General features: G+C 52.5%; 6 protein-coding genes across 6 annotated transcripts; all 6 read right to left on the bottom strand.

Annotated features, from left to right (window-relative positions):
* Positions 1 to 413: 413 nt before the first annotated feature.
* On the bottom strand, positions 414 to 4034 carry B0H65DRAFT_444153 (fungal-specific transcription factor domain-containing protein; the record flags this gene model as incomplete). The annotated part of the gene is made up of 2 exons (XM_062825670.1): positions 414 to 441; positions 817 to 4034. The coding sequence occupies 2 exons, from the start codon at positions 4032 to 4034 to the stop codon at positions 414 to 416; spliced, it is 3246 nt and encodes a 1081-aa protein (XP_062679048.1).
* Positions 4035 to 8803: 4769 nt separating this feature from the next.
* Positions 8804 to 12084, bottom strand: B0H65DRAFT_550603 (kinase-like domain-containing protein; the record flags this gene model as incomplete). Its single annotated transcript, XM_062829751.1, has 5 exons — positions 8804 to 8843; positions 8917 to 9121; positions 9198 to 11664; positions 11726 to 11912; positions 12005 to 12084. 5 exons carry the CDS (start codon positions 12082 to 12084, stop codon positions 8804 to 8806), a joined length of 2979 nt encoding a protein of 992 aa, XP_062679047.1.
* A 938-nt stretch (positions 12085 to 13022) lies between these two features.
* B0H65DRAFT_550602 (amino acid transporter) lies at positions 13023 to 15237 on the bottom strand (the record flags this gene model as incomplete). The annotated part of the gene is made up of 5 exons (XM_062829750.1): positions 13023 to 13808; positions 13875 to 13976; positions 14054 to 14657; positions 14755 to 14908; positions 15072 to 15237. The coding sequence occupies 5 exons, from the start codon at positions 15235 to 15237 to the stop codon at positions 13023 to 13025; spliced, it is 1812 nt and encodes a 603-aa protein (XP_062679046.1).
* A 2072-nt stretch (positions 15238 to 17309) lies between these two features.
* On the bottom strand, positions 17310 to 19798 carry B0H65DRAFT_510310 (uncharacterized protein; the record flags this gene model as incomplete). Its single annotated transcript, XM_062828387.1, has 5 exons — positions 17310 to 17449; positions 17509 to 17637; positions 17722 to 18312; positions 18404 to 18510; positions 18567 to 19798. The coding sequence occupies 5 exons, from the start codon at positions 19796 to 19798 to the stop codon at positions 17310 to 17312; spliced, it is 2199 nt and encodes a 732-aa protein (XP_062679045.1).
* A 1405-nt stretch (positions 19799 to 21203) lies between these two features.
* On the bottom strand, positions 21204 to 22415 carry B0H65DRAFT_444150 (uncharacterized protein; the record flags this gene model as incomplete). The annotated part of the gene is made up of 1 exon (XM_062825669.1): positions 21204 to 22415. One exon carries the CDS (start codon positions 22413 to 22415, stop codon positions 21204 to 21206), a length of 1212 nt encoding a protein of 403 aa, XP_062679044.1.
* Positions 22416 to 23872: 1457 nt separating this feature from the next.
* B0H65DRAFT_471302 (Alpha/Beta hydrolase protein) lies at positions 23873 to 26155 on the bottom strand. Its single transcript, XM_062827088.1, has 6 exons — positions 26061 to 26155; positions 25747 to 25975; positions 25409 to 25656; positions 25285 to 25357; positions 24524 to 25225; positions 23873 to 24231 (listed from the first exon to the last, which is right to left on the bottom strand). The coding sequence occupies exons 1-6, from the start codon at positions 26064 to 26066 to the stop codon at positions 24203 to 24205; spliced, it is 1287 nt and encodes a 428-aa protein (XP_062679043.1). The 5' UTR covers positions 26067 to 26155; the 3' UTR covers positions 23873 to 24202.
* Between the last annotated feature and the right edge of the window lie 297 nt (positions 26156 to 26452).

The raw sequence follows: 26452 nt of genomic DNA, 5'->3' as shown, positions 1-26452 counted from the left end.
CAACACTTAATCCCAACGACAACCTCATCACAGGAAGTCCACATATAAAGCAGTTCCATGTATATGCCAAAACCACACCTCACCTCACCTCAACCCTCACAACATCTATCTACCCAACATCTAAGCCTATGAGCATACGTGGTGACTGGGTATACTATTATTGTATCTGATCAATCTTCCCTAGCTGTTCAAAACCATGGTCCATATCTGTTGAAAATCTGTCTTCGTGGTATTTATCTGGTATACACCCATTCCTACCGTGAACAATCCTATCCTGTGTCCTATATATACCCCGACCCAAAATCTCAGACCCAGGAGAGAAATATTTCTGTAGGTAAGAAACTTAAAAAGACCGACCCGCCCGCTCGCTCTTTCATCGCTTGCTTTGCTTTGCTCTCTTCCCGCACGCCTGCCTATGTCTGTTGAAACACACGAAGAGAACTAATTATAAAAAGGTATCATATACACATCCGTCATCCAACCCAGGAGCGATTTCCAAATCCATATTCGGCGCTCGCGCCCTTCCACCATACTATAGCTTGACAGCATCACTCATAACTCATCACCTTTCCCAAAACCGTTCCCCTTACTCAATGCCCATGATGCATCCCACCCATCCCCCCTCCACCTCCACCTCCCCCTCCACCACCACCCACACCAAACATGCCCGAAAAACTATCCAACCCCCCACCACCCAACGCCCCTCCAAGCCCGCCGAGCGTATCCGCCCCAATCTCCGGCGGCTCCATATTAAACGGCATGAACCACGCCGAGCTGGGCTCGTTCGCAAACGCCGCATGCAATCCCCCCTCTGACCCATCCCTACCGCTGCCATCCCCATCGTGCCCTCCTCCTCCCCATCCGCCAGCTCCGCTACCGCCGCCGCCGCCTACTAGCCCTGGCTCATGATGCAGACCTGCGGCTGTGGGACCGCCGTACGCGCCGAAGACGAGTTGTCGGTCTAGGTGGCTCATGCCGTGGGCGTGAGCAGCGCCGAGGTGGGCTGGGAGGGAGAAAGGGTCGGGAGGGAAGAAAGAGGCCGGGTGGTGATGGGAGAGGTGGGCGTGGGAGACGCCGACGGGGGAGACGGGGGAGAAGTGCGCTTGTTGTTGGGCTTGGACGGAGAGCGTGTTGAAGGATCCCGGGGGACCACCGCCGGCACCGGGACCGCTAGTTTGAATGGGCGAGGGGCCGGCGCCGGAGAAAGTGCGTTGGTGTTGGAGGCGGGCGGAGTGGATTTGTTCGGCGGTTGGTGGAGGGTGTTGTTGATGTGCGGAGAAGTCGGTTTGGATGGGGTCGAGGCCGTTGGGGTGGTTCTGCTGTGGTAGGCCGCTGATCTTTCGTGCCATGGCTTTGCGCTTGAGTTGTTGTTGTTGCTGGGCTTGTTGCTGTTGTCGTGATGCTGCTGACCCGTTCACGCTGCCCCCGTCGCCACCGCCGGCTTGTGGGGAGAGCGTGGTGAAGAACTCCTCGACTGTGTGCAGCTCGGGCTTCTGTTCCAGAACTGCATCGTCGCCTTTCTCCTTCTTCTTGTAAGTGGCGGGGTCGAGGAAGTCGGACTGCGAGACACCGTGGGGATAACGATCGAACCAGTCGCCGTATTGGAAGATGGATGTCGGGTTCTCGTTTGCTGGTGTTCCCTGCCTCGCAGCATCGGCACAGGTCCGATACTGCTCCCGTAGGTTCTCTGACATCCAGTGAAACATGCCCCAGTACTTCTTCATCTTGGATAGGAACTTGACATTGGTAGCCAGGTTGCGCTTCGATGTTGCCTCTAGTGTAGGGTTACCCGAGAAAATCCCAAAGATGTGCACGGTACTGGATAAGAAGGCACAGTATCCTGTAAAGGGAGCAGTCACAAAGTGTGATTCAGCATCCTTCAACAGCTCTGATACCCTGTTAGCAGCGGCAAATGCTTTGGCTCCCGCTTTCGTTACGAAAGCCTTGGGGATTTCCTGTTCCGGTTGACCCCGAGGGGACGAAACGGCAAACCTGTTCATGAACAAAATATTCTGCTGGATCGCGATGTGAAGGAACAAGAACTGGTTGGCCATGTTGTCGGTTTCGTGCAGGTGTAGATTGTCGGGTGTGTATAGTAAAGAGTCAGGTAAGTCGGTCAAGATATCCTCTGTCTGTTTAATGAGTTTGGCGTAACCGGATTCGGGACTCCACATAGGATGAGGATCCAACTCTCTGCCTCCTTGGTTGAGATAGTTGATGATTCTACCCCAGAGAGCAATTGCCTTGATCATCCAGGCCGCAACACCCAGGTTGTCTCTGGCCATTGAAGCATCTTGGTCTTCTAGAAGTGTTTCCAGCACCTCGCCACTCAGAGTTTCAGTTGGACCTGGCATGTCGTACTGGAAGTTCTTCTCCTTGATAGGCAGCGGGACCTTTAACGTCTCCTCTCTTATAAACGTGGGCCGGTCTGTGCCTGAGGAGTTGAAGCGATCCATCAGGAAACATGCCCACATGGTCCTCCTCCGGATCTCGCGATCGATAAAGCTGAGTTGTGTTTTCCCTGCTTGTCGTACAGGATCGTGCTCCAAGTCTTTGTGAAGCTGCAGTGCAAAAGCCATACGGATGGCCTGGCCACCCAATGCCCAACTACGGCCACCATGGCATGTGCCAAACTCGTGTAGACCTAGAATGAGCAGACATGTAAGAATGGTGATATTGGGCCATTCATATCTCTTTGTCACTATATCGCGGGCTGCGGCCGCCCACTCTTCGCCGCGGAGGAAATTCGGGCTTGAGTTCAGTTTCGGATGGTTCGAGAAACGTGCCGCGACGGCGCAGATAGAGAGAATTAGGACGGGGGGTAAAGCGCCGGCCCTGTACGTTGTTAGATAATATGAAGTAACATGTCTGGAGTGGGGAACATACTTTAGCTTCCTCATGAAGCTCGGTTTGTGAAGAAGGTGGTAGGCCTGCCCATAGATGTTTTCAAAGTAAACTTCGGCAAGGTGTTCTTGTATTTCCTTGGATGGCAACGCATCCCCGCCTTCCAGCAATAGCTTGCTTTCCTCGGTCTCCTGGATATGGATCGTAGCGGTCCTGTTTGGCGCGTCAATCTTGGACTTTGAAGGCCCGCGAGCCCAATTTTCCAAATCCGAGCCGAATGCTTCGTCAGCAACGCGCTTCTTGTTGGCTTGCTTCACATTGTTTAATGTTCCCGGTATGGCAGGCTTGACCACGGCCCTGGTAATGTTAGAGGCACCCTCCTGTTCAGATTTTGGTACGATCTTGATAATCCGCTCCTCCATTCGCTTCAGTCGCTTGTCCAACATAGCCATGTAGTCGGTTCGTGGTGCGGCCTTGCGGGCTGTGACCTTGTAAACGCACGGGATTCGCGATCGGAGACAGTGCTTGCACGCGGGTTTCTCGCCGGAACACCGGATCTTCTTGCGTCGACATGCTATACAAGCCAATGGAAGACGCTTTCGTTCCTTTCCGGCTTTCGTCTTGAGCTCGCTCCATGCGGGCGTGTTGTCCGTTTTGTCCCCCTTGGCCTTTGGTGCCGAGCCATCAACAGAGCCAGCAGTCACAAGGCCGAATTCATCTACTGTTTCCTCGAGCGAATTACCGGCATTCTGATTGCTATCCGGGGTGTTGCTTTCGGACATATCCATGCTCTGCTGCCGCTGTCCGCCGTTCCCGGTGTTTGCGCCATTATTATTATAGGTCGACGTCTGTACCGTGATCGAGTTCATGGACGGTGCGTGGGAAGTTGTCGAGAACACATCGGGGGCATGGTCGTCGAAAGCAGTGGAGCCAAGGCCGGCCATGGGCGAGCCATCCAAGTCGTCGTCGTAGTGGAACTGGAAATCGGCAAAATGGTTATCGACCAAATCGTGGGCAGCATTGATGCTGCCCAGCGCGTCATTGGAGGTATCCAGCTTGTCGAGAGGGTGGGTTTGGAAGGCGGCAGGGTCGGAGTGCGGCGGGTGACCGTGGGTGTCACCGCCGGGCGCAAAGTCGAGGTCGTCGGATGAAAAGTTGTTGTTAAGAGCTTGCGAATCGGCCGGTGGCATTGGGGAAAGAGGGAAAAAGAAATGGAAGTTTGCAGACCGGTTCGCCAGAAAAAGTCGACTTACGGCGGGATCTGATCGAAGTCAGGTAGCACCGACTGAAACGAAGCCGGGGAACGGAAAGCTGGGATGCTGTCGTAGGTCAAGGATGGTGATTTGCAATCCGGGGGCTCTTGGGCTCTTTCAGCAGAGGAATTTGGGATGCAGTAATTGGCGAACTCCACACTTATTGCCCCGGAGGCTCCACGAGACTCCAAAGACTCCAGCAGGGGCTCCAGAAAGGCTCCAACGGCTCCAATCACCCCAAGAAACTAGCAACGACACCGCTCCACTTCTCCTCGATCTAGGCTGTACTGGAGACTGTACCTATTCTCAGATGCCAGGCGGAGAAGGGGCACGGGAGGGGGTCACTGCGTGCCGGTGAATCAGTATCGGAGGCTCAGGGTGTGTCCATGTCCCTGGCCGAAAGAAGAGACAGTCAAATGGTAGCAAGTATGCAGAGTTTTGCGTGATAATATGACTGGTAAAGTGCTGGGTAGAGTGAGGTAGAGAGAGAGGATGAGCCTGAGGGGGCCTTGGAGCGGTTCTCGGCACCCCGGAAGGAAAGGCTGGCTGATTATTGGTGTGGTTGTATGGGGTGTATGTAAGTGGGCTTACCTGAATGGACGGGGATGGGAGCCTGAGGGGATGGAGATGGTGTATCAACCCCAGGATTTCACTTCCACAGATGTGCCTGTCAGGCCTTGTTCGTGATTGTGTATTTGTCAATAAGTTGAGCGTTGGTCTCTGGGGCAATTTGTTGCAACTTCGGCTTCGCAAGCGGCACTTGTCTTGATATGGATCAAGGATCGCCATGACAAGTCTAGCATAAAATCTGCGGCCCACATGGTGGGAAAGCGTTTTTGGTGTCAATTATGGGGTTATACCAGCTGGGCCCCTGGGCGTTTCAACGTCTCCGGTGCTTGAGCTCATTGCGGGCTCACTGGGGTGAACTCCGATTGAGCTGATCGGGGCATCAACGTCCATTCAGGAACCGTCGAATGAATGGCGGGAGCAGGGATACCTTCTGTACACTACACCCGCTGACTCTTCTCAGAACTCTGCGTAAAGATATCTTTGTCCGTATTACCACAGCAGTATTCTTTGTACGCTGCAGCCAAATCCTTCTCGTGACCAGCCACACAACAATATTGGGTGTGTACTGCGTATGGCGTGGTCTTGTTGAAATCTACAGCTGTTCTGGCGAGAGCCACAGACAAGAGGACCTCGGCCGGGAATAGGGGCATTGTGAGCGGGATGTGTCAATACTAAGCTCTTTGTAAGAGACCATGCTAACCAAGATATATTGACCGCGGAGAAGGGGCTGGCCAGCAGGAACAGCAGGAACCAAAAAGGCCCACGTCTGGCGAACCGATTCGATACTGACCTGCGCAAGATTTAAACATGGACCAGATCGCCCGCGTTAGGCTGTTGATGATTCGTTGGAAAGACAGCCGAGTCTTGTGTGTGATTGGTCCGCGGTGGCAGACCGCAACTGAACCTCATCCATTTCTCCATGTTGAATGCTGCTGCAACTTTCCGTCCTTTCCAGTGCGTCTGCATTGGCAGTGCACCGCCGCGAAGTTCACCTGCATCATTGCCTTGGTAGACGAGCCAGCAGTTATAAGTCTGGTAGGGTTCTCCTTTGTTACAGCATCTTGATGTCCACTTTCTCTGTGCCCGCAAAGTCGTGGAGAGAATAAGCTTCAAACAGGCCATGCTGGCGAACCAGGGAGCCAGGGTATCTCCTGAGAAGGTGTCCTGGGGGTCAAGCATGGATCTTGTCTCTCCAACTCCGACGCCACGGTTGCTGCCGCTCACCTCGTGGCAGTTTTGACATTTACCATCAGCCTAACCATATGGGGGAGCGCTAACACCGGAAGACCAGAGTTGAGCTCTTGAAGACGAGGGAGAGCCTCAACAGAGCTGTCAACATTCCTACACCAAACACCTTCAAAATCCGGTGTGATGAACCGCACAGTCGACGACCGAATGCAACAGCGGCCTATTAAGAGTGTTCAAAGGGTGCGAAATTCCGAGAATACGCCGGGATTGGTGAAAACTGGTGACACTTAACCCCCAGATATTCCCCCAGATTGCATCTCTTTCTCAAGCACGTTTTCATCAACTCTCGCCTTGCTTAGTTCCGTCCTTCTCCTCGACATCTATTTTCTTACACAGCCCAACTCTCTTTGACGTTGCAAGCGCTTCGCATATGGGCATAGAGGGGCCACAATCTGCAATACTTCACATCCTCCCCATGTCGTGCTCTCTTGCCTTTGAAGCGTCACATTGGGCGGGAGCAGCAAGAGGGTGTGCGCAAGGCGTGGTTTTGTTCACAAAAGGCCAGGCATCAACCAGGAGAGGGTTACACTGCTCGATTCCATCAACTGCCCGTTTATTGTTTCTTTAAGCTTGTTGCACGAATACGACGCTACAAACAATACATGGTCGTTAACAACCTTGATCTGCTTGCAACAGCGGAACATCACCCAACGAAGCCAAGCAGCACATGACTCTTCAAAGGGGCAAGCAATTCAAAACTTTCCTGCACCAATACCCAGGCAATATAGCCTCCCGTCGGGTTTCTAGTCCATGGAAAAGAACCGAGTGGTTGACCCGACGGGATCAAGCCGACCCCTTCCCAATTCGGCCGCTTGAGACTGCGGTGCTATCCAGTCTTGCCATCCTCTGGATATTAGCCTTCTGCATTGCAGAGTCGCGTTGGCAGTCCTCTTTGCGCTACTACACTAAGTGACTAATTAACGACCAGCCGAGGTGTGTGGAGGGGCCTCTGTTCCAGCAAGCACGGGATAAATGTTGTGCAAACAAAATAAGCTCCGTGTTATCAAGAAATAGACTTGTTGTTGGAAGAAAGTCGTTTCAGACAATTTTGCACAACCACTCCCAGACCAGTCATTTTTCCCCATTCGACAACCCGGCTCACTTGAAGATAGATGGATGCTTTTCCGAGGTTGAACATGATGGTGATACATACCAATCATGCTACTGAGGACCGAACGTTGTGCGGCCGATTTACGAGCTATCATGTCATCTTATCTCGAAGGATTCACGGTGCAGAATCCTTCCGGATTTGAGAACCACATACATCTCTGTCAGCCCGGGGAAGCAACCTCAGCTTATGCGCATGGAAGGCGAGGCGAGACATGGTTTGCAAGTCCACTCATAGACTGACATACATACTACCACTCACTGTCTCCAGAAAAGGCAACTAGTCCGATCTATGGTCATTGAAGCTTATTTCAAATTCGAGGACTCTTCGAAATGGTGAGTGTGAAGCTCAAGTAAAGTAGCCGTGGCGTTTTCACTACTGGCCACCATGTGTCTTCTATACGTACCTACGAGTCCGTTCGCCACGGGCATAGATACAACCAAGTCAACACACAAAGACTGCGTTTTTTTCTGGTACTGGTACGGTTTTTCGTATAAAGAACCTTCCTCATACGACCGGTTTTATACTCAAAAAGAAGGCGGCCAACTCGCCAAACTCAAGTCGGGAGGGACCCTCGAGATGAGTTGTAACTCGTACTGGGTGGGTGGTCTCAAATTGAGTTGAGCTGCTGGGTCGAATTGAGTCGAGTCGAGTTGAGTACCTCTAATTTGAGTTATCTCAAACGCTCTGTACGAAAAACCGTGCGAGAACAAACACATTCAAAGGTAGGTACCTTTCGGACTTAGAGGCTGCTGACTCCGAAGAAGGATTTTTGTGTTGTGTACCATCAACTGCGTAAGTAGGAATAATGACCCCAGTTTCAAACATCCCGCTCGGATGGCGTCTGTCTGCCTGGACTTTGTGTGTCCTTGATCCACCTACCTACCTTACCTACCCGTCCACACATCCATATTATCCATCCCCCGAGTCATCTTAAACCTTTCACTCCTCCTCAAAAGCTCTCCATGCCGCAGAGATGCAGGAAGTCGAAATGGGAAATCGAAAAGGGACTGGAAAGCTAGCTGCTCATGGCAGGGGCAGGAAAACCCATGTTTTGGGGAATGGAATTTTGGGGGATGTGATGGGGTTATTGGGTGGGAAGGGGGTGATGGGAAGGGGGGGGGGGGAATTTAAGGAAGTAATGTAATGGGAAATTGGGATTTCGTAGTCCTTCGGTTTCCTGTTGAGCACTTGCACCTGAGGTCTTGTGTCGAAGGAGGTGATGTGAGAGTGTGGTGACTGGCAGGTGCTTTGCGAACATTTACTTTAGGGATATCGGAAGTGACGACCGACTGAGAGAAGTTGAAAAGAGGGTGAAAAGAGGGTGAACAAAGGGTGAGAAGGACACGAAAAGGCAAAGACTATAGAACAACTCACCAGAATAAACCCAAAGAGTTTGTAAACACATGGATGTAATCCGCTATATAGCAACTAGTATAGTGCACCCATCATAATAAATCTTTGTAAACGCCGCCGAGATGCCCCTTCTTAAATCGATTGAACTCTCAAATTTACCACTTCTGTTCTCGCCTTCTTCCTTCCCCCTCTGGTTCTTCCTTTCTGTTCCCCCATGTGCGTTTGAACTTGCCGTTCCCAACGTTTAAGAACAATGATATATACGTTTAAATCCTCCCTTGCCCTCAGCTAAAAACGAAGGGTATTTCCATCCCGTCTCCTTTCCATCCCATTACCGATGCTTTCTTTCATCCGACATTTCCATCCCCCTTCCAAGTGCCATCCATCACGGACCTGATCCTCTTCGGAGGTCCTCAAGACCTGTCTAGTAAATCCCCTGCGTCCTATACTGGAAAGTATCGTAACTGGTTTTTTCACCCTCGTTAGCATTACGCTCCTCTCTTTCTCTCCAACCATCATTGGGGTTTCAAAACTTACAGTCGTGTATAATAACTTCCCAACGACTTAGCAATCAGATCCGTCTCCACAAACTGTTCCGCCTCGTCTTTGCTCAGCTGCAGCTGGAACCTTGCCCGTAGCGAGGTTGTCACCTGCGAGATGCCCGCGCCGAAGCAAGGCATCTTGGACTCTCGGCCCATCATGGCGACGAGGTCGATGATGTTGTCTGCTGAGCGACGGAGGGCTATAGGCAATAATCTCGTTAGTCATTTGTGCTTACTTGCTGAAATTGATTGGTGAGAGAAGAGATAAGAACATACCCTGGAAAGCCTGTTTGCAGAGTTGCTTAAAGTCCGCAAAATCCTGCGAGTCCACACCACCCAGCACATCCAGATACTCATACGTAAACTTAAACGGCGCCGCCTCGAACCCGACCGAGCCAGGCGAGTTCGACAACATGAAGCCAAAGTCGATATGAATGATGTGCCCCTCATTATCAATAAGCACATTGCCATTGTGCCTATCCTTCAGCTGCAGCACATACGAAATGATGCTATACGCAGCCAGCGACCTCTTGAACGCGTCCACAGCCGACCTGTATGCCTGGCTCTCGGGCAGACCGAACGCCTTGACGAAATGGTCCTTGAGCGTCGCGATCCTCCTCCTAGGGTTCTGACCGGACTCGACCGTGGCCAGCGTCAAGCTGCGCTTGATAGAGTGCAGAGACACGCCGTTGGCGATGGTCTCTACCAGACCGCACGACTCGCCCGTGACGAGAATGCGCATGAGCTTCACCCAGACGGGCACGTTGTGCTCCACCCAGATCTTGTGGCACACGCGAATCAGCTGGCAGGCGAATGCCTCCTGACGGAGATCCGCACCCGTTTTCACGATGACGCTGACGAGATCCCAGTTCTTCATCCAGCCGTAGGGAGAGGACTTGCGGATACGCTCCTTCTTCATCTCCCAGGCTTCTCCGAAGACGGCGGCGCTGGGATCATCGCGATCGCCCTTGCGCTGAAGACCGCCCGTCTTGATATCGTTCTCCATCCTCGCGAGACCGGCGTTGGGGTTCACATTGGACTCGACCTTTTCTAGGGGAGCCTCAATTTCTTCGTCCGTAGCGGTATTGCCGTTGATGGCATTTTCTGCACTGGCCTTGGCCATAATCATCTCGAAGGTCGGCCCTTGGCTATCGTGTACTTCAAAGCTCTCCTCCTCTAGACTCTGCATGCTGGCGATAATCTTTGCTCTGATTGCGGCCACTTCATGACGCGGTCGCTTGCCACTTGTTGCATCCAACTGCGCCAACATTTGCGAGGCTGTCCGCATATGAATGGCAAGGGCAGAGAAATCAGGTTGGTCGGCCGAGTTGCTGCGCGGACTTTGGAGGGTCATCCTCCTAAAAGGTGGGGTAGAGGATCCTGAAGTGCCAGAACTCCGAGGCGTTGACGTCAGGTCAACGAATTGTGTTGAACTGGTCCCGGTAGTGTTAGCATGGCGGAGACCGCCAGGAACGGGGTTATGCTGTATCGCAAAGGGCTCGTCTTCGAACGGTTTCATTAGTGGTGAGTGCCCAAGATCCCCCGAGGAAGGCTCAAAGACACTATCGATAACCTGCTCTTGAGAATGGGGGGCGGCTGGTATCCTAGAAGACTCGGAAAGGTCAAATATCCGCCTCCTGGTTCCTTGTTCGGCCAAAAGTTGTGTAAGAAGTCTCTGGTTGTCTTGAGAATCCGGGTCAAACGTGAGATCTTCCCTCAAGATCTCAACCATAAGCAAGAAAGGCACTTTCTCAGCACTGTTCAGTACCGTGGCCTCGGCCGGGTTAAGACGGACTATCCTGTGGTGTCTGCTCTGCGAAGGAGAACCGTCTACCAAGGTGGGAGGGCAGATGACTGGGATATCAACCTCGGCCGGGAGCTCTTGTGCGATTAGAGCCAGCTCAGCGCGTAGGGCACTTAGGCGTGCGGCCTTTGGTACTATTACCAGTCGATTCGAGATATTCTCCAGCGCTGTCAGAAAAGCCGTCTGGCAGTGGAAGTAGTTCTGTTTTAGGAGCCGCATCTTTTGTGTGTGGCTCATGTCCGCTTGATTCAAGAGAGTTTTGACATGGTGGGAGTGCCTCCTGTTCACTCCAGCCGTTGGCCGCAGCCCCAGGGCCGGAGTGGTCGGCCTGTGAACAAGACCCGGAGACTTGGCATCTGACGTCGGTAGAGGCAGCGAAGATGAACTAAGGCGTGCCTCCAAGAGGTTGGAATCGAAAGGAGCAGGCCGCTTAGACTCTATCGGCGTTTTGATAGAAGACCCTGAAGATGTCGGCCGGGAGTCGGGCTCAGGTTCCTTGATCTTGGGCTTGGGACGATGCGCCACCGGGCTGTTGGTCTGGAGCTGGTGGTCTGATGAGCTCGTGAGGCGGACCTCCTTTGCCCGTCTCGATTTTGTTGTACCAGCAGTGACGGTATGCGCGCGAGCAGGTGGGGTGGCGTTGACGGGAGTAGCGTCGGACACATGTTCGATGACTTGCGGGCGGGGCTTCCGGGCTTGCGCGACGGCCAGCGGGCCAGCCCAATGAGGGAGAAACGGGGCGGCGATACTGGCGAGAACGAAGCTCCCTAGGACAGTCACGGGCAATGCGTTTTCCGTGATCTTCTCGTTCCTTGCGCTGTCGGCGACGCCGAAGACAATGTGCTGCACCTTGTTGTACACTCTCTGGCATGTTTTGAAGGCATGGGCCTGTGGATTAGAGGATAGGTCGTGTAGGTATGTTTGGAAGAGCCAGAATGTCTGCGAGCGGGCGAGATATCAGCAAGGTAGTTGTGTACAGATGGTGTATGGGGTTGCGCACCAACAAGGCTGCTGTGACCGACTCCTCGCACAGATCGAGGAGGAACTCCTCCAGGGCCATGGACTCATTGTCGATGCTGATGACAAGGTGACATAGCTGAGGGAGGAAGAACTCGATGTCCTCGTAGGGGAACTGGCGCAGCTTGCTGCACAGCACATGGTGAATTCCTATGTGGTCGGCATATCGTCTGGCGATGCGGTCATGTTAGTTCTGGAGGACAGTATACGCGCCGCGCCGAGTGAGGAGAAGAGGAGGAGGGGTAAGCAATGGGTGACTGACGAGAGATAGGAGACGGAGAGAAAGGGGTTTTGGTTGAAGACGTCGCTCTCGAGGAACCGCTTTAACAAGTCCCAAGACATTGGTTATGGCGCAACGAGGGTCGACCGCGGATCGACTCGGAGATTATGGGAGGAAAGAGTCGAGTCGGGAGGCTGAAAATGTTGAAGCGAGGCGTAGGCGTAGGCGTGGGCGTAGGTGGGAGAATCGAGCAGCTAGGTAGACGGGAGCTACTTGGAACTGGAGCTGGTACTGGTACTGGTACTGGTACTAGACAAATACAGAGGGCAAGGCATGCATGCGCAGCGATGCCTCATCGGACTTGAACATGAACGGAGTCGACGGCGTAGGGCTGGAGCATGGCTGACGGGACCGGGCGCACTTTGGTTGTTACTCGTTGTTGGTGTGCGTCTTTGAAATGTGGTGTTGTTAGTAATGCCAGTCCAAGTAGTGTGGAATCATGGGAATGCCGGGATTCCCAAGAAGGACACCAAGTCAGTGCAGTGTTCCGAAGGTGGAGGAGGTGGTCAATGTTGGAGACTTGGCCGTCCAGGGGCCGCAGTCCACTGAACTCGATAAACACGGCCATTGAACGGGGTCCGCTAGGCCCGATGGAGCCCCGCGTCCCGTTCCCCACCTGCCGACTGTCCGCCTCGGCTGCAGTGTCTTCCCCTGCTACAGTAACGACCGCTGAAACAGTTGCCGTTGGGATCCGAGATCCTATCAACAAGACTGCAAGTTCAACTTTGGCACTCATTTTATCCAATATCAATTTTGCATCTCGTATTGTGAACACGAATATCTAACCCACGGCATGTTGATCAGACAAATCAGTTCCACCCGCCCAAGCAGATCGATGCCAGTGCGTCCGAAAAGGGGCTCTGCTCAAAAAAGGGGTAAAAGGACAAAGACTCCATCCAAAGTAAACAAATCCCCTTTTATCTCGTTCCTGAAACGAAGACGCGAATCATTGATCTACCTTGTATCTTCTCTATCACGCATCAAAACACCACCTAATAGGTCACCTCCACACAACAGTCGTCCCTCCTCTCCCCCCTCCCCTCCCCCCATTCCTCCTCCTCCTCGCACCACCTCTTCCTCCCCTCGGCCTCACCCTCTTATACTTAACCCTCTCACTCCCATCCGGCAGCACCACCACCTCGTGCTGAATCGAAAACCCAAACGCCGGCAACACCTTGGCCCAAACCACCCAATACACCACGCCAATGACCAACATGCCCGTCCCCAGCGCCGGCACCACAGAAAAGTGAACCTTGGTGAGCAGCTTATTCGGAATGAACGGCGCCGCACAGGTATACAGCAGCCCGACCACCCAAAACACGGTCAAGACGGGATAACTATGGAACCTCTTATTCTCCGGCGTCGCCCAGTTCTCGCTCGGTGTAAAGTTGAGATACAACAACCCTACCCCAAGGAAGACCTTGATCCAGTTGCCCGAGTAGGTAAAGATGTTTGACAAAAACTGGTACACATCCTTGGTGCTGGACCCGAGAATCAGCGCCACGGTGAAGATCCAGTGCAGCAGGATGGCGCCCGTGGGCGACTTTTGCTCGGGCCAGTCGCTCGCCCAGAAGCGCGAGAAGGGAAGCGTCCCTTCCTTTGCGAGCTCCTGCTTCACGCGGGGCATGGCGAAGGATTGCGCAAAGACGTTGCCGAGCGCCGAGAGGGCGAGGAAGAGAGGCATGACGCGGTCGGTGAAGGCCGAGGGGCCCCAGACGCGGGTGAAGAAGATGGCGGTGGGGACGACGCCGGATTTGGAGAGTTCGTCTTTGGTCATGGCGGCGAACTGTCGTCGTTGAGAGGTCAGAGATGGAAGGCCTGGGAAGGGATGAAGAATGGGTTTTATACTCACATAAGCAATGTTCGCAAGGACATAGAGTACGGTGACCGTCGCGATGGCAATCGGCGCCGCCAGTCTCAACGTCCTCGGCGCATCCCTCACTTCGCTCAACACCTACACAAACAATCCTCTCATTAGCACTTCTCCTCCCTCCTCTCATAACAATCCGTCAATAGAGTTGTTGTACTCACATAATTGGCATTCTCCCACCCCCCATAACTATACAACACCTGCAACAGCGCCAACGCATACCCCGCCGCACTCCCCGCCACATCCTTTCCCATCCCATCCGTCTGATCGTCTCCATAATTCCCAGTGGCATCCCCCGGCCCATCAAAACTCCCAAAATTCCCCGGGCTCTCCCCCTCCATCCTCCCCGCCAACGCCGCAAACCCCGTGCAAACCACCAAACTCAACAGCACCAACTTGAACACCCCCAAACCGTTGGACAGCCAGATGCCCAATCGCGGAAGAAACGCGTGGATGAGACAGACGACAGTAATAGCTGCTACGGCGATGCCCCGGTTGAGCCAGGTGCCGTCGTATTTGGTTGCTTCTTCTTGGGCTTGGCCGGAAGTGCTGCTGCTGCTGCTGCTGCTGCTGCCGAGCACGCAGCGGAGGAGGTAGGAGGAAAAGGAAACGGAGCCGGCGGTGGAGATGGCAAAGAGGATGAATTGCACGGCGAAGATGCAGGTTGCTAGGTACTTGGGTTTGCGGTAGACGCGTTCGAGATAAACTTTCTCTCCACCGGAACGAGGGATGGCGGTGCCGAATTCTAGGTAGACGGCTAGGCCGCTTTGTGGTTGGTTGAATGGGAGTTAGCTGGCTTGCTTTCTTGCTTTCAAGTGGAAGTTGGGTAGGGCAAGTGACTGAAGGGTGGACCGCAACTCACCAAAAGGTCATTACACCACCCAACACCCAGAAGAGGAGCGTGGCACCGACGCTATTGGTGTTGTGGATGATGGATGATGGCGTTGAGAAGATGCCGGCGCCGATGACGCGGTTGATGATGAGGAATGCTGTGGACCATGTTCCTAGCTTTCGCTCTGTGATGGGGGTGTTAGCGAGAGGTGAAGAGAGAGGTGAAGAGAGGTTGAGAAGAAGCTGAACAGAGGCTGGGAAGAAGTTGAGGAAAGACTGAAGAAAGACTGAACAAAGACCGAACAGAGGCAGAAGAGACCGGCAAAACCTCGATAGAGATGAACTAACCTTCAGGAAACACATAATCCCTAAAATCATCCTCCTCCTCTCCCTCCTCTCCAACCCGCGACGGGCCCCTCCCATTCGCTCCATATTCCGGCATATAAATGGCATCCTCGCCCACCTCTGGATCCTTCGAGTGGATGGGTTGTTCGAATATCGTTGGTTCGTTCATCTTGTCTCGACTGACTTTGCAGACAGTCCCTCCTCCGTCTTGTCTTGGTTTCGGTTAATGCTGGGACTCTGGGAGATTCCACTGGATGTCCAAGTTGGTGACCGAAAAATCGAGGGGAGTGAGCAATGCGGCTGAACACAACGAACGAACCCAAGGCGCACCGCAACCGTAGCGCGAGGGGCCAGGCGTGCGTGTATGCAGTCTAGTCTCCAGTCCAGTTCAGATGACGGGAGTTATTGGTGTTTGATGTTCTTTCGATAGTCGATCAACCAGTAACTTGTGAAGAATAAATTCCAGAAGAGTTTTTCAAAGGATCTTCTTCACAGAGACCGAAGGTCGAAAGAAGGATATGCGGCTCAGGTCATCCAGGTCTCAGCCCGCGGGCCTCCTCGAAGTGGTTGAGCGAACCCTCAAGGAAAGGACGATAACTGGATGATGACCGCAGGTGAGGCGTAACTTGACAAGTTCAGGTGAACGTCCGTTAAAGAGGTTAGGTCTCACCCGTTCGTTGTGTATCCCACGGTCAACGAATCGAGTAATTGGAGGTCTAGATCTTGGTGGATTGGTTAATCAAGGTGCCCCCTCAAGTAAGAGGAGGAGGGCAACACAACCAGTTGCCACATAGAACACACAAGGGTAGAGTAAATGGGGAGATCTCACTCGAGGACGGAGGATGGGTAAGCGAACTCTTCTCACCTTTATCGATTCACAAAAAGTTACACCCACTGAGACCACTGGATAACTGCAGCTCAGAGCCTCACTGACATTACCTACTCCGTCATCACACAGAACACAGCAGCTTGTTCATTGGCGATTATTGGCGATTGATTAGCGAGAGAGGCAGACACGCAGACACAACGTGAGGTGAGATCAGATCCGGCTCGGCTGTGTCCAGTTTCTAGGGGCCCGTCTGTAGAGGTAATCTACAAGAAAGAAGCACAGAAGGTGAAAAGGAAGAAGTCCTGGCCTTCTTGTCTCGTGGCTGGAGGTAGGAACGTTTCTTACCAACGAACCACCTGTGAAGAAGATAGCCCAGGCGGGAAAGCTGGCTGTGAATTAACGGCGATAATTGGAGGTCTCAATCGCCCTGTCGCCCTGCCACCGTCGCTATCACAGCGCCAAGTCCTCTATCCCCAAAGAGACAAAAGAGGCGTGCAGGACGATTTCCTCTGCAGTTTGTAGAGTGTGGGAGCTGGGAGGGAGGGGACCCTGCTCGGTTCATCAGTCCTGTGATAGGTAGCCTAGTCTCGTGGTGGTATGTAGCCAAGACTGTTACAACAATCTGGGGTTTCTCAGCGGAAACACTGCGCTTTCTCGTCCGCTGTTTTCCGTTGTTCCGTTCGTTGTGATCGACAGCGAGTTAGCGACAGCGACACCATCAGGCAGTAGGGAACACCACAGCTCCGAGTTTGTACTTCATAACTCGAGAGATCAGAAGCTTCGCCAACTCCCCCAAAGCTTCGCCCCAGAAAGCCCCCCAGAAAACCCCCCATCTTTCCCACAGGGCCACAGTGAGTGATACACCACCTTGCCTCTTTAAGCCTAGTGACGAGATGAGGAATGCATGGCATGGGGTAGCTTATTTTCCGCTGCTCCTGCACGATTCCAATAATCACTCTCCCTAGCGTCCTAATCGGGTAACCATCGCTAAAACATGTTCCGAGGTTCTTATTCGTCCAGCCGTTCTGGTTACGTAGCGGGCTTTTTTCCTGTGAATACCTAGGTATCGACCTAGGCATCAGTTATATCGGCTGTGATACATACCTAGGTAGTGTGTACAGAACTCTGTTCCCATGGTTATCATAGCTGTAAGTAAACATACAAACTAATATCATCCAGTCCTGGTATCTCGTAACACATACATAGAATGACAAAAAAGACCATATAGCCCGATCCCGATCCGACACCTGACTCCCCGCTCACCGAATTCCATAATTCCCCAAGTGAGTGTGATAAGGTCACCAAAGAAATCTACAAGAATATTATATCCCAGCATGCCCTGTCGACACTGTCCTTCCAACATACTCCAGTACCAAGAGTCCAGAGTTGATGTGCCAGTGGTAAGATAGGTATCACATCCGAATCTCCATAGCCGTCTTCCCATACAACCCTCCCACCGCTTTCAACTCCTCCTGAATGACCTTCAATTTCTCTCTCTGCTGTCTGCGTTCGGCAATGACTTCTCCCCATCTCCTGATGAAGCTGTCTTGGCCTTGAAGCACCCCTTTAATTAGCATTTAGCGAGGAAAGCTCTGAAGAAGGGAAACTTACTAGGCGGATTCTCAAACTCAATCTCAAACATCTTGTAAAGATCATAACCGTACTCGGCATCTGGGTTGGGTGGTTGGCCGTCGATATTGAACCCGGCCATTTCTGAGCCGTCTCTTTGCTCGATGTGTGCTGTACACAACCCATTCGTTAGCCATAATCTGATAAACAGCTGTAAACGCAAGAGACAAACAACAAAACACACAAAGAACAAACCTTTAATCCCCTTCCACCTACTCCCCTCCCTACTAAAAACCCCCGCCCTCCTCGGCCTCAACCTAACCTTCGTCTGCCCCTCCGCCTTCACCTCAATATCATCCGTAATAAAAGTCTGCACATACTCCCCCAACCTTCCCAAGTAAACAATCAACTTGCTCGAACTAGCAACCTGTCTATCGCGGAGCGGTCCCGACAGCGCCGTACCAGCCGTCACAAAACTCGCCTTATCAGATTGCATCCCCCTTCTTCTGCTTGTGGAATCTAGATCCTCATGCCAGATCTGCAGCCGCACGCTCGAGTAAGTGTCGCTTGCGCCGTTGTTCGCTTTACTTAGGCGGATGAGCTTGACGTTGCTGATGTCCAGCAGCACCTTTTCGCCGGTGAGTTGGGCTTGGAAGTGGCAGAGGTCTGCGAGGCGGGGGAATTGGTAGATGCCGTTTGGGTGTCCGTTGCCTGATCCTGGTATGGGAGAGGAGTTCATGTAGCCCGGGTTGGACTTTTCGGTTTCTTTGTCGTGCAGGCAGATGACGTTGAGGAAGCGGGGGTCGTAGGCGTAGACGGGGATGAGTTGGGCGTTTCGGGCTTTGACTGTTATGGGGGTTAGTTAATCGGTTTTTTTTTTTTTTTTTGGAGGGATGAGAAGGTGAAAACTCGCTCCAAAAAGTCTCAGAATATGTGCCAACTCTGCAATGGAACCTCAAATCTTTCGTAGTCGTATTGCGGAAAATCTTGAGCTCTCCATCTTCAAACGCCGAGGACGCAAGTGTTGGCGCGCTCTTAACTGGCCTTTCACATGTCTCCGTTAGCAGGCAGCAGTTTCTCGAGACTGGACATAAACTCACCCATCAAACAAAATATCCTCCCCCGGCAATACGTGATCTCGGCCCGTACTCCTGCTATCACTCGAAAACGAAGAAGCATGTCGTTCCGGAACCACAACAACTGCGGTTCTGGTATCAAGCCGGTTAGTCGAAGTTCCTATACTGACCACATTGTTCTGCGCAGCTCCAACAAACACTCCGCTCCCACTACCGCCCCTTCCACGACCAGGATATAAGGAGCACGGCTCGTGGACAACCGAGTGAGGAGAGCTTGAGTAAACATATGCGCCGTCAGAACTGACAAACTCTTTCTCGTAATCAGGCGACAAGATGGGCGACGTAGGCGAGTACGGAATCGAAGAGTGCCTAGTCGGAGACGTTGGATATTGAGGATATGATGATTCCATCAAAGACTCGAGGACTGGTCCCGTAGGCGGTGCTTGTCGACGAGGCCCTTGTGAAGAAGCAAAGTTCGCGCCTGTCACAAACCCGCCGTAGTTGATACCGTCGACTTGATGACCTCCATTGTAAGTGGCTTGAGCTGCCGGTGTGCTCAAGCCGGCCGTTAGATTTGATGTACGCATATATTGTGTGGACTGATTGTAGCCGTGGTGAAATGATTCCAGGCGATGTTGGTTAGAAGGGGTTCGGGGAGAGACAGGTCTGTTGTCGACAGGACTCTCGGGGGTCCATGGATCCGTGTCACGTTCCGTGAGAACCTCGGCAAGTCCTACGCCCCCATCAGACTCTCCAAAGTATGGTGCCGCACCGTTGAAGTGGTTGATGTTGAGGTGGGACATCATGTTGGTGACGTCCTGAGGAATAGTAGCGGAATGAGGTCCGGCTATGTCCAAGGCGGCAGGGGATACGTTAGTGGTATAACGCCCACTATGCGCTGTCCGGAAACTTGAAGCCTGTGATCGCGAACTTGCGTTCGACATCTGTCGTCCCCTGAGAGAGGCATTGTTGCGGTCGTGTAACTCGTGCGGCGACTGTGCTGGGTTTGTATCTGGCTGTATGCTACTCGGAGCAGTCGAGTTGGCCGGAGAAGCGACTGGCGTATCCGACTCAGGTATGCTCTGGAAGAGGTAGCGACGACCATCTGAGGCGATAAAGATGCCCCTGTTGGCAAACTGAACTGTTGAATCGACCGTAGCTAGATCGAAGTTGTCGAACAAGGACGAGAAGGGGACAGAAGCCTCATCGGGAAGAGGCGGAAGGCTGGCAGGTAGTGAACGGCCTTGGGCGGACATCCTGAACCTGAACAGGTGCCGCTCGGGTCAATCTCTCGAGGCACATGTTAGGTACACGATGTGTCCGATGTGTCCTGAGAAGAAGTCGCCCGCCGGGTTAGTGGTAACAGTGACGGATGTAAAGGTAAGGTTTGATGGGTAGGACAGAGATAAGAAGGAAACTAAGCTGCCTGAACCGGGGCGTATGGAACGCGGGGTGAGCGATTGAGGTTAGTGTAGTGGTTAGTGTAGATCGTCTTGACCTATAGGACCTATTGGACTGCCTCGTTAGTGACCCCGGTGCTGTGTGACATTCAGATGCAATCAATCCACCAGGACGTCGCCCCGTCGTCGTATGACCGTGTTCCTGCCTGTTGTTTTGAAGCTTGTTCCTTTCTCGACCTCTTGTGACTTATTTCTTGACTACTGACTACCTACCAGCCCGCCATCGTTGATGTCGAAAAGACATACAGGGCTGCCTGGCAATACGGCCCGTCTGACTAGAGTGAGGGAGGTACAGGATTCTGGGTATACTTACCTTAGTGATGCACATGTTTGTTGGAGGATTCGTAATGAAGGTGGTAGACGGAAAATAAGATTGTTCTAGGCTCCCGTCGGCTCGAGAGACATTCCTGGCATGGCTACGTAATTCGAGTTACCTTATCTACGACATGGTTCATATTCTTTGTGTTTTCCACTTCATGTCGAAGGTCTTGTCACTCTCTATCGTGAGAAATCGTCTGTCCATGTCAAAATATTCTTCAAGCTTGAAGGAAAACAATACCTGCTCTTGCGCGCTCAATACAGTCAAGGCACTCGACCTTTGCAACTTCTGTTGGCTTCTTCGATAGGAGCTGCGCCGCGTGACTGTGACTTCGAGCTGTAAGTCAGCTGAAAAGGCTGTCGTGTCACAGTGGCTTGTGACGTACCGGGAGGCAAAAGATCATTTCTATGGGAACGTCCTTAGTTCGCGGAATAAAGATGCTTCGGCGGAGATATGGCTTTCACCAAGGCTTGTAAAATAAACTTTGATTTTCAACAACTCCCCCGAGATAAAATAAGAGAAATATCAACGCATGTCGGTCGTAAAGCAGAGTATCCTTCCCTGCCTAACACCAGCAACACCATGCTGGCTACCCAACCCAAACAAACCAGTCCAGTTCACCCAAACACCGAGCCTTCGGCTGACCGACCAAACCGAACACCATGCCATGCCAGTCTGATAACGGGACCTCTGCCCATAGTTTACGACTTGTTCTTTACAGGAGTTGACATATCCCAACCACTTGTTTCCATGTTGAGAACGCCGGACAATGTATGCTCATTTGTGACCCAGTATGCCGAAACGCCACCGTTCCATTCGTTTAATCGTGTTTCGGCCTAACCTCAAGCGTTATAACTTCGCTCTTCTTTGACCGCTGGCTTTCTAAGCGGTAGACTTCTTCCTCCCCCTCCCTCCTCCTCGTCCGGCTCCTCCTCTGCCCTTCTTTTCTGGCTGGGCTTCTTCCTCGCTCTCGCTCTCTGCCTTTGCTCGGCCTCTGCCACCACTCGCAAAGGCTGCTGGCTTCTCCTTGTCATCGTTCTCTATCTTGCTGGTGATTTCTCGTAGGAAATCCCACTGGTCGTCTGACTCCACGACCTGTTTGAGCATCTGTGCCGATACGCGTTTCGAGTTACGCTCACGCGCTATGTCTGCGCTTTTTGTCACCAGTTGTACCATGAACAGCTCGAGTGCCTTGCCCACTGCGATCGGCGTCTGTTGCGCGACCTTGCCAACCTCTTCGTCCGCCTGCATGATGCGCTTGATGCGCGCCGTTGGGAACTTGGTCTTTACGGGCGAGGGCTGGATCGGAGAAGGTTGGGGTTGCTGCGCAGCTTGCGCGACGGCTCGCTTGGGTGGCATCGTATTGGTGGTCTGCGCCGCTACGGATGGCGCAGCTTGGATATTGGTCTGTTCGGGGGCCGGTGGCGGACTGGGATTAGAAGTATGCGAGGGAAGAGGCTGGAGGGGCCGTTGTGCCTGCGATCGCGTCAAGCGCTGCTGCTGATGGTCTTGCGGTTGCGTATGTGAGAACAGCTGCGGATAAGCCTGTTGTTGTAGTTGCTGCCGCGGTTGCTGTTGGTTGTAACTATACTGGTGTTGATTCTGCAATTGATGCAGGTCGCGTTGCGAACCTTGCTGTTGCGCGTTCCAAATCCCTGTCGCGTGGTTGTTTGTGAAGGGGATGCGAGACGGGCGCTCGGATTGCTGCGGCTGCGAATAGTGGTTCGTCGAGAAGCTGAGATCGGGCTGAGAGCGTGGTGGGAGATACTGCGACGAGTTCTGCCAATATTGCGAAGCGCGATGGTCTTGATACGTGTTCGCAGAAGGGCCAGAGGGCTGTGTCGTGGTGGTGGTGGTAGTTGTGGTGGTGGTGGTGGTGGGCAGAGGTTGAAGTTGTGGTTGCGACTGCGCTTGTAAGTGGTGGTGTTGGTGTTGCGGAGAAAAAAGTGTTTGCTGTGATAACGGTTTGGGGTCTGGTACTTGAAGGACTTCGGAATGGGTCTGCCAGTGCTGGTGAGTGGGGCCGGCGGAGCTATATAAGGATGAGAGGTCCGGAGACCTGGGTGCGTAGCTCGAGGCGCCAATGCCCGACATGATTTGGGTGATTGTGATTGTGTGGTTGCGCTTGAATAAAAAGCTTGAAAGGCTGGCTGGGCAGCTTCAGTTCTGTGAAGGAAAGTAGCTTGAATGGGAAATGAATCAGACTGCTTTCGTCCCGCCGTCCCTCGCCGCGACTTATATGGGCGCTTTGGTTGGTTCGCACCTCCCCTTCCGTCTTGCTTTTGTTTACGTACCCCGAGCGCCTTCCTCCCTTTGTTGCAAGTACCTTGTAAGTACTGGTGGGGCAGGGGAACCTCTTGGGTGTGGATGCCTTCACTCGATCCGAAGACGGAGCACACCAGTCAATAACAGCTGGTTGATGATTCTGATGATGGATCTATAAGGCAGTAACCAACAGTTAACCTCATGTCGTTGTTTGTGTACTCATGACTCTTGTGGCGGTTGGATGGATGAAGACAATGGCGAAACCTCCATTTGAGGTTTGGATGGAAAGAACCTGAAGGGGCAGTGTTTGGCTGACTGAGATGATGCGGGGTTATATGCAGTTTGGGAAGGCACCTTGCAAGCTGTCTGTCATTCAGCTGTGATTTTGCAGGCACCACTCTCCAGTATTTCCAGATGAATGTGATTGTGTTGCATTTTGTGAATAAGACTCCGAATGAAAAAAAGGCTGAGGGTAATGAACGGATGAAGACGTGTTCGTGGCCTCACAGCAGGCATATACCAGACGAACTAGAAAAGTGAATCGTGGTATAACCTCGTACAAGAACAATAGACGGGCATGCCAGGAGAGACTGGCAACTTGGCTTCTTCTGGCAAAGGGTGGCAAGGCTGGGTAGGTAGATAGTCTTTGCTGTCGGTTGTGTTGCCCTACTGTCTGGAGGTCGCAACATGATCCATTGCGGTCCAGCCCTGCCCGGTCGTTGAAGTGGAGAGCATCCAAGAGCTCTCGGCCTTTCAATCAGGTACCAGTCCGGTACATGGAACCACAGCCGGTACCTCTTGGTAGACTTGGGAACGGATGGGGGCAAAAGGGGAATGAGCGGGGTAGAAGTTGACTCGTACTTGAGTGTGTGGTGTAGGTAGGTGATGACGACAATAACACTGGTAAAGACCGGAAGGTGAAAGAGAGAATGGGGATGCTGACCGTATGGAACGAGAATCGAAGAGAGTTGTCGGATGAGCAACACAGAACGGTTATTCAAGGCTCGAAGAGTGTCAGCCTCAGGGTTGTAAGGTGAAGGGTTCGAGGTGCTGTCAGCTGAAAGCAACTTGACCATGACTGACGCTCTCTACGGCGGAGAGACCAGCCCGTTTATATGCACGCCAGGGCCCACTCCTTCCTTCGCATGATTGATTACAGGGGGCTCCGAGTGCCAACTCTATCCGTTGCCTGATTGGCTCACATAAAATGTTCTGTGGGTCGCACCGCCTCAAGCGCCTTTCAAACTTCTGAAGCACAAACACGCAGTGCGGCGGCGCCGATCTTTGATTTCCAAGTTCGCAAAAGTCTCGGTCACTCTTTCGACAATCATCCGTGCGTTTCAGGCACAGGTTGCATCACTCTTTTCATTTCGTCCATCGCCGCCCTCGACCTTGACAACGTCGAAGCCATCAACCTCAACCTCTTCTACCTATACAGCTACAAGATCCGGTCGGTCATGGATTATGACGGAGGCTGGCCCCGGTCACATCTCATTTCATCACTGGGATGCGATGAGTTGATTATGGACGCTGCCTTCCGCTACGACGAACGGATCTGTAACCTCGCTTCGGCATCAGCCGATTCACAACGGGCATCATGACCAACTTCGCTCTGTTTACGGAGCTGCTAGACTATGCAAAATGTAAGATCTCAGCAGCAGCGCAATCTCGGCATGTCTGCACCGGCGCACACATGGATTGAACATATACCTCACATTTGCATGATGATACTCAAGAGCACCTTGATTTTCCAGAGACTAAGAACACGGCGTTGAAGAAACCGAGTCCGACCAGGACTGAGGGGTCATCTTCGCCGCATGTCTATGACGGCACACAAAAACTTGATCTAATCTGACAAAATGAACATCTATTACTCCTTCACCTTGTTTTCGCCGCATCCGAAACAGAGAGTCGTTTGCTAATCTCTGTCGTTAGGTCATTCACCCCCTTCAACCTCTTTTCGCGGGCAGTCGAGAGGAACAGCGATGCCACCGGCCACGCGTGGATGCCGCCTGGCTCAACTTCGCTTCCAACCCACAAGCCTGCTTTGTTGAGCCTCGCGATCAGATCGTGAATCTCAGGTGAGAATACCTCCTCCTCCCCGTATGTAATGAAGATGCCATTCGACGGGCTTGCCCGCCTCCACCACGCCGCGTCATGGCAGCATCCTGGCGATACCAGCGGATCACTCCACGAGATTTTGTTGCCGGAGAACTGCTTTCCGTACGTACTCAGCTGCTCGGCGTCTAGATAATCGCTTGTCGTGTTGGTGTGTCGTGGGGACACAAGAGTCGTCCATGGTGAGATCAAGACGGCCAGACCTGGCATTGGCAGGCCAACTCCATATCTCTTTGCTCTGGCGTCCTTGCAGCTGAGATGCAGCAAGAGGCTCAAAATCAGTGTTGCGCCCGCTGAGTCACCACTGACGCATACGATGGCTGGATCGCGTGCTACCTTTAGAACGTATCTGTATCCTTCGATCGCCTCTCGGATTTGAGTAGGGTATGAAGCATCAGGAACGAGTGTATAGTCTAGCGCGAAGATGGAGGGGTTCTTGAACCCGGACGAAGACAACACCGATACCCAGCTCAGAAGAAACTCGAGGTAGAAGTAGGCCGAGCCCATCGAGAAACCGCCGCCTATCCAGAAATCAGTCAAAAGTAGGTTATCATAGACCGGGAAAGATTGTTCGGCTTACCATGAGCATAATACAAAACAAAATCCGGCGTTGCCAGCGGATCTTTCATGACCCATATGCCTCTGAATTCCGCCTATCCCCCCTCGTCAGCCCAATCCACGACCTTAAACAGCATCGCACTTACGGTGACATGTTCCCTCCAATGCACAGGACTCCTCAAATACCCATGCCTTAACATCCGGAACCTCAAAAACGGCAGCGCCACTTCCTTGGAGAAAAACACCCGTCCAATATTCGGCGGAATATTCGCAAAGGCGTACCGCACACATCTGATGACAAAGTCCTCAAACGGCGAAGCGTTCCGAACAAACGGTGGCTTGTCATAAGAGAGGAGCCATCTTTCATAGATGAACTGGATGGGGAGTTTGAACACTATTTAATGTAGTCACATCCGTTGTTAACAACTTAACACACATCAGTGCTTGTTATACATGTAAGAAAGGTAGGTGAGGAAAGACGTACAAACAAACGGCAGCGCTTCCAACACGCACTTGATGGTCGGTACCAAACCAACATTCCAAATAAGCTGCGGCGCAAGCAAGATGCAAAAGACGATACAGTCGAGGTACGATACTGGTCCGAGGATCATGCCGCCGTCGTTGTCGTAGCGGGTCCGGTGCCGGTGCCCGAGCATGCCGTGGACGAAAAGACGCCCGATTAGGTTGCGGATTTCTCCAAAAGAAGCGGTGCGCTACAACGAAGTGATCAGTCAGCTTTATCTTAAGCGATCTATCCCTTACTTGAAAAAGTTCGACTGGTCAACTGGACGGACTCACCAACATTATCACATTGTTGGCTTGAAAAAATCGAAATGTTTAATGTTGGAGGGGAGAATGTTGAGTTGGTGGTGGCGGCGAAGGTGGAAATGAGGTGACGTTCGTCGAAGGTGATCAGCACGAGTCTCGCTCTTTCCCAAGTGCTGCTTGGCGAGGCCAACCGTTCGTTCGTTTCAGCTAGATGATTTCTGATAGCAAACTGCACCTTTCCACGTTACTACAATGTGGCTTGCACTAACAGTTTGTATCAGATACCTTGGTGACCACAGTCCAGGTCGCTCATTCCAGTAATCAAACAGAACTCACTCTGTTCCCGGAAGGAGGAAACCATCTCCGACCTCTTTACAATAATGCCCTTAGTCGACGTATTCTTTCCTCATTGGCATCGACTA

This window comes from Neurospora tetraspora (genome assembly GCF_033439725.1).
Source record: "Neurospora tetraspora strain CBS 560.94 chromosome Unknown B0H65scaffold_6, whole genome shotgun sequence".
NCBI lineage: Eukaryota > Fungi > Ascomycota > Sordariomycetes > Sordariales > Sordariaceae > Neurospora > Neurospora tetraspora.
Note: the sequence above shows the minus strand (reverse complement) of the source record. Positions and strands in the feature narration are given on the sequence as shown.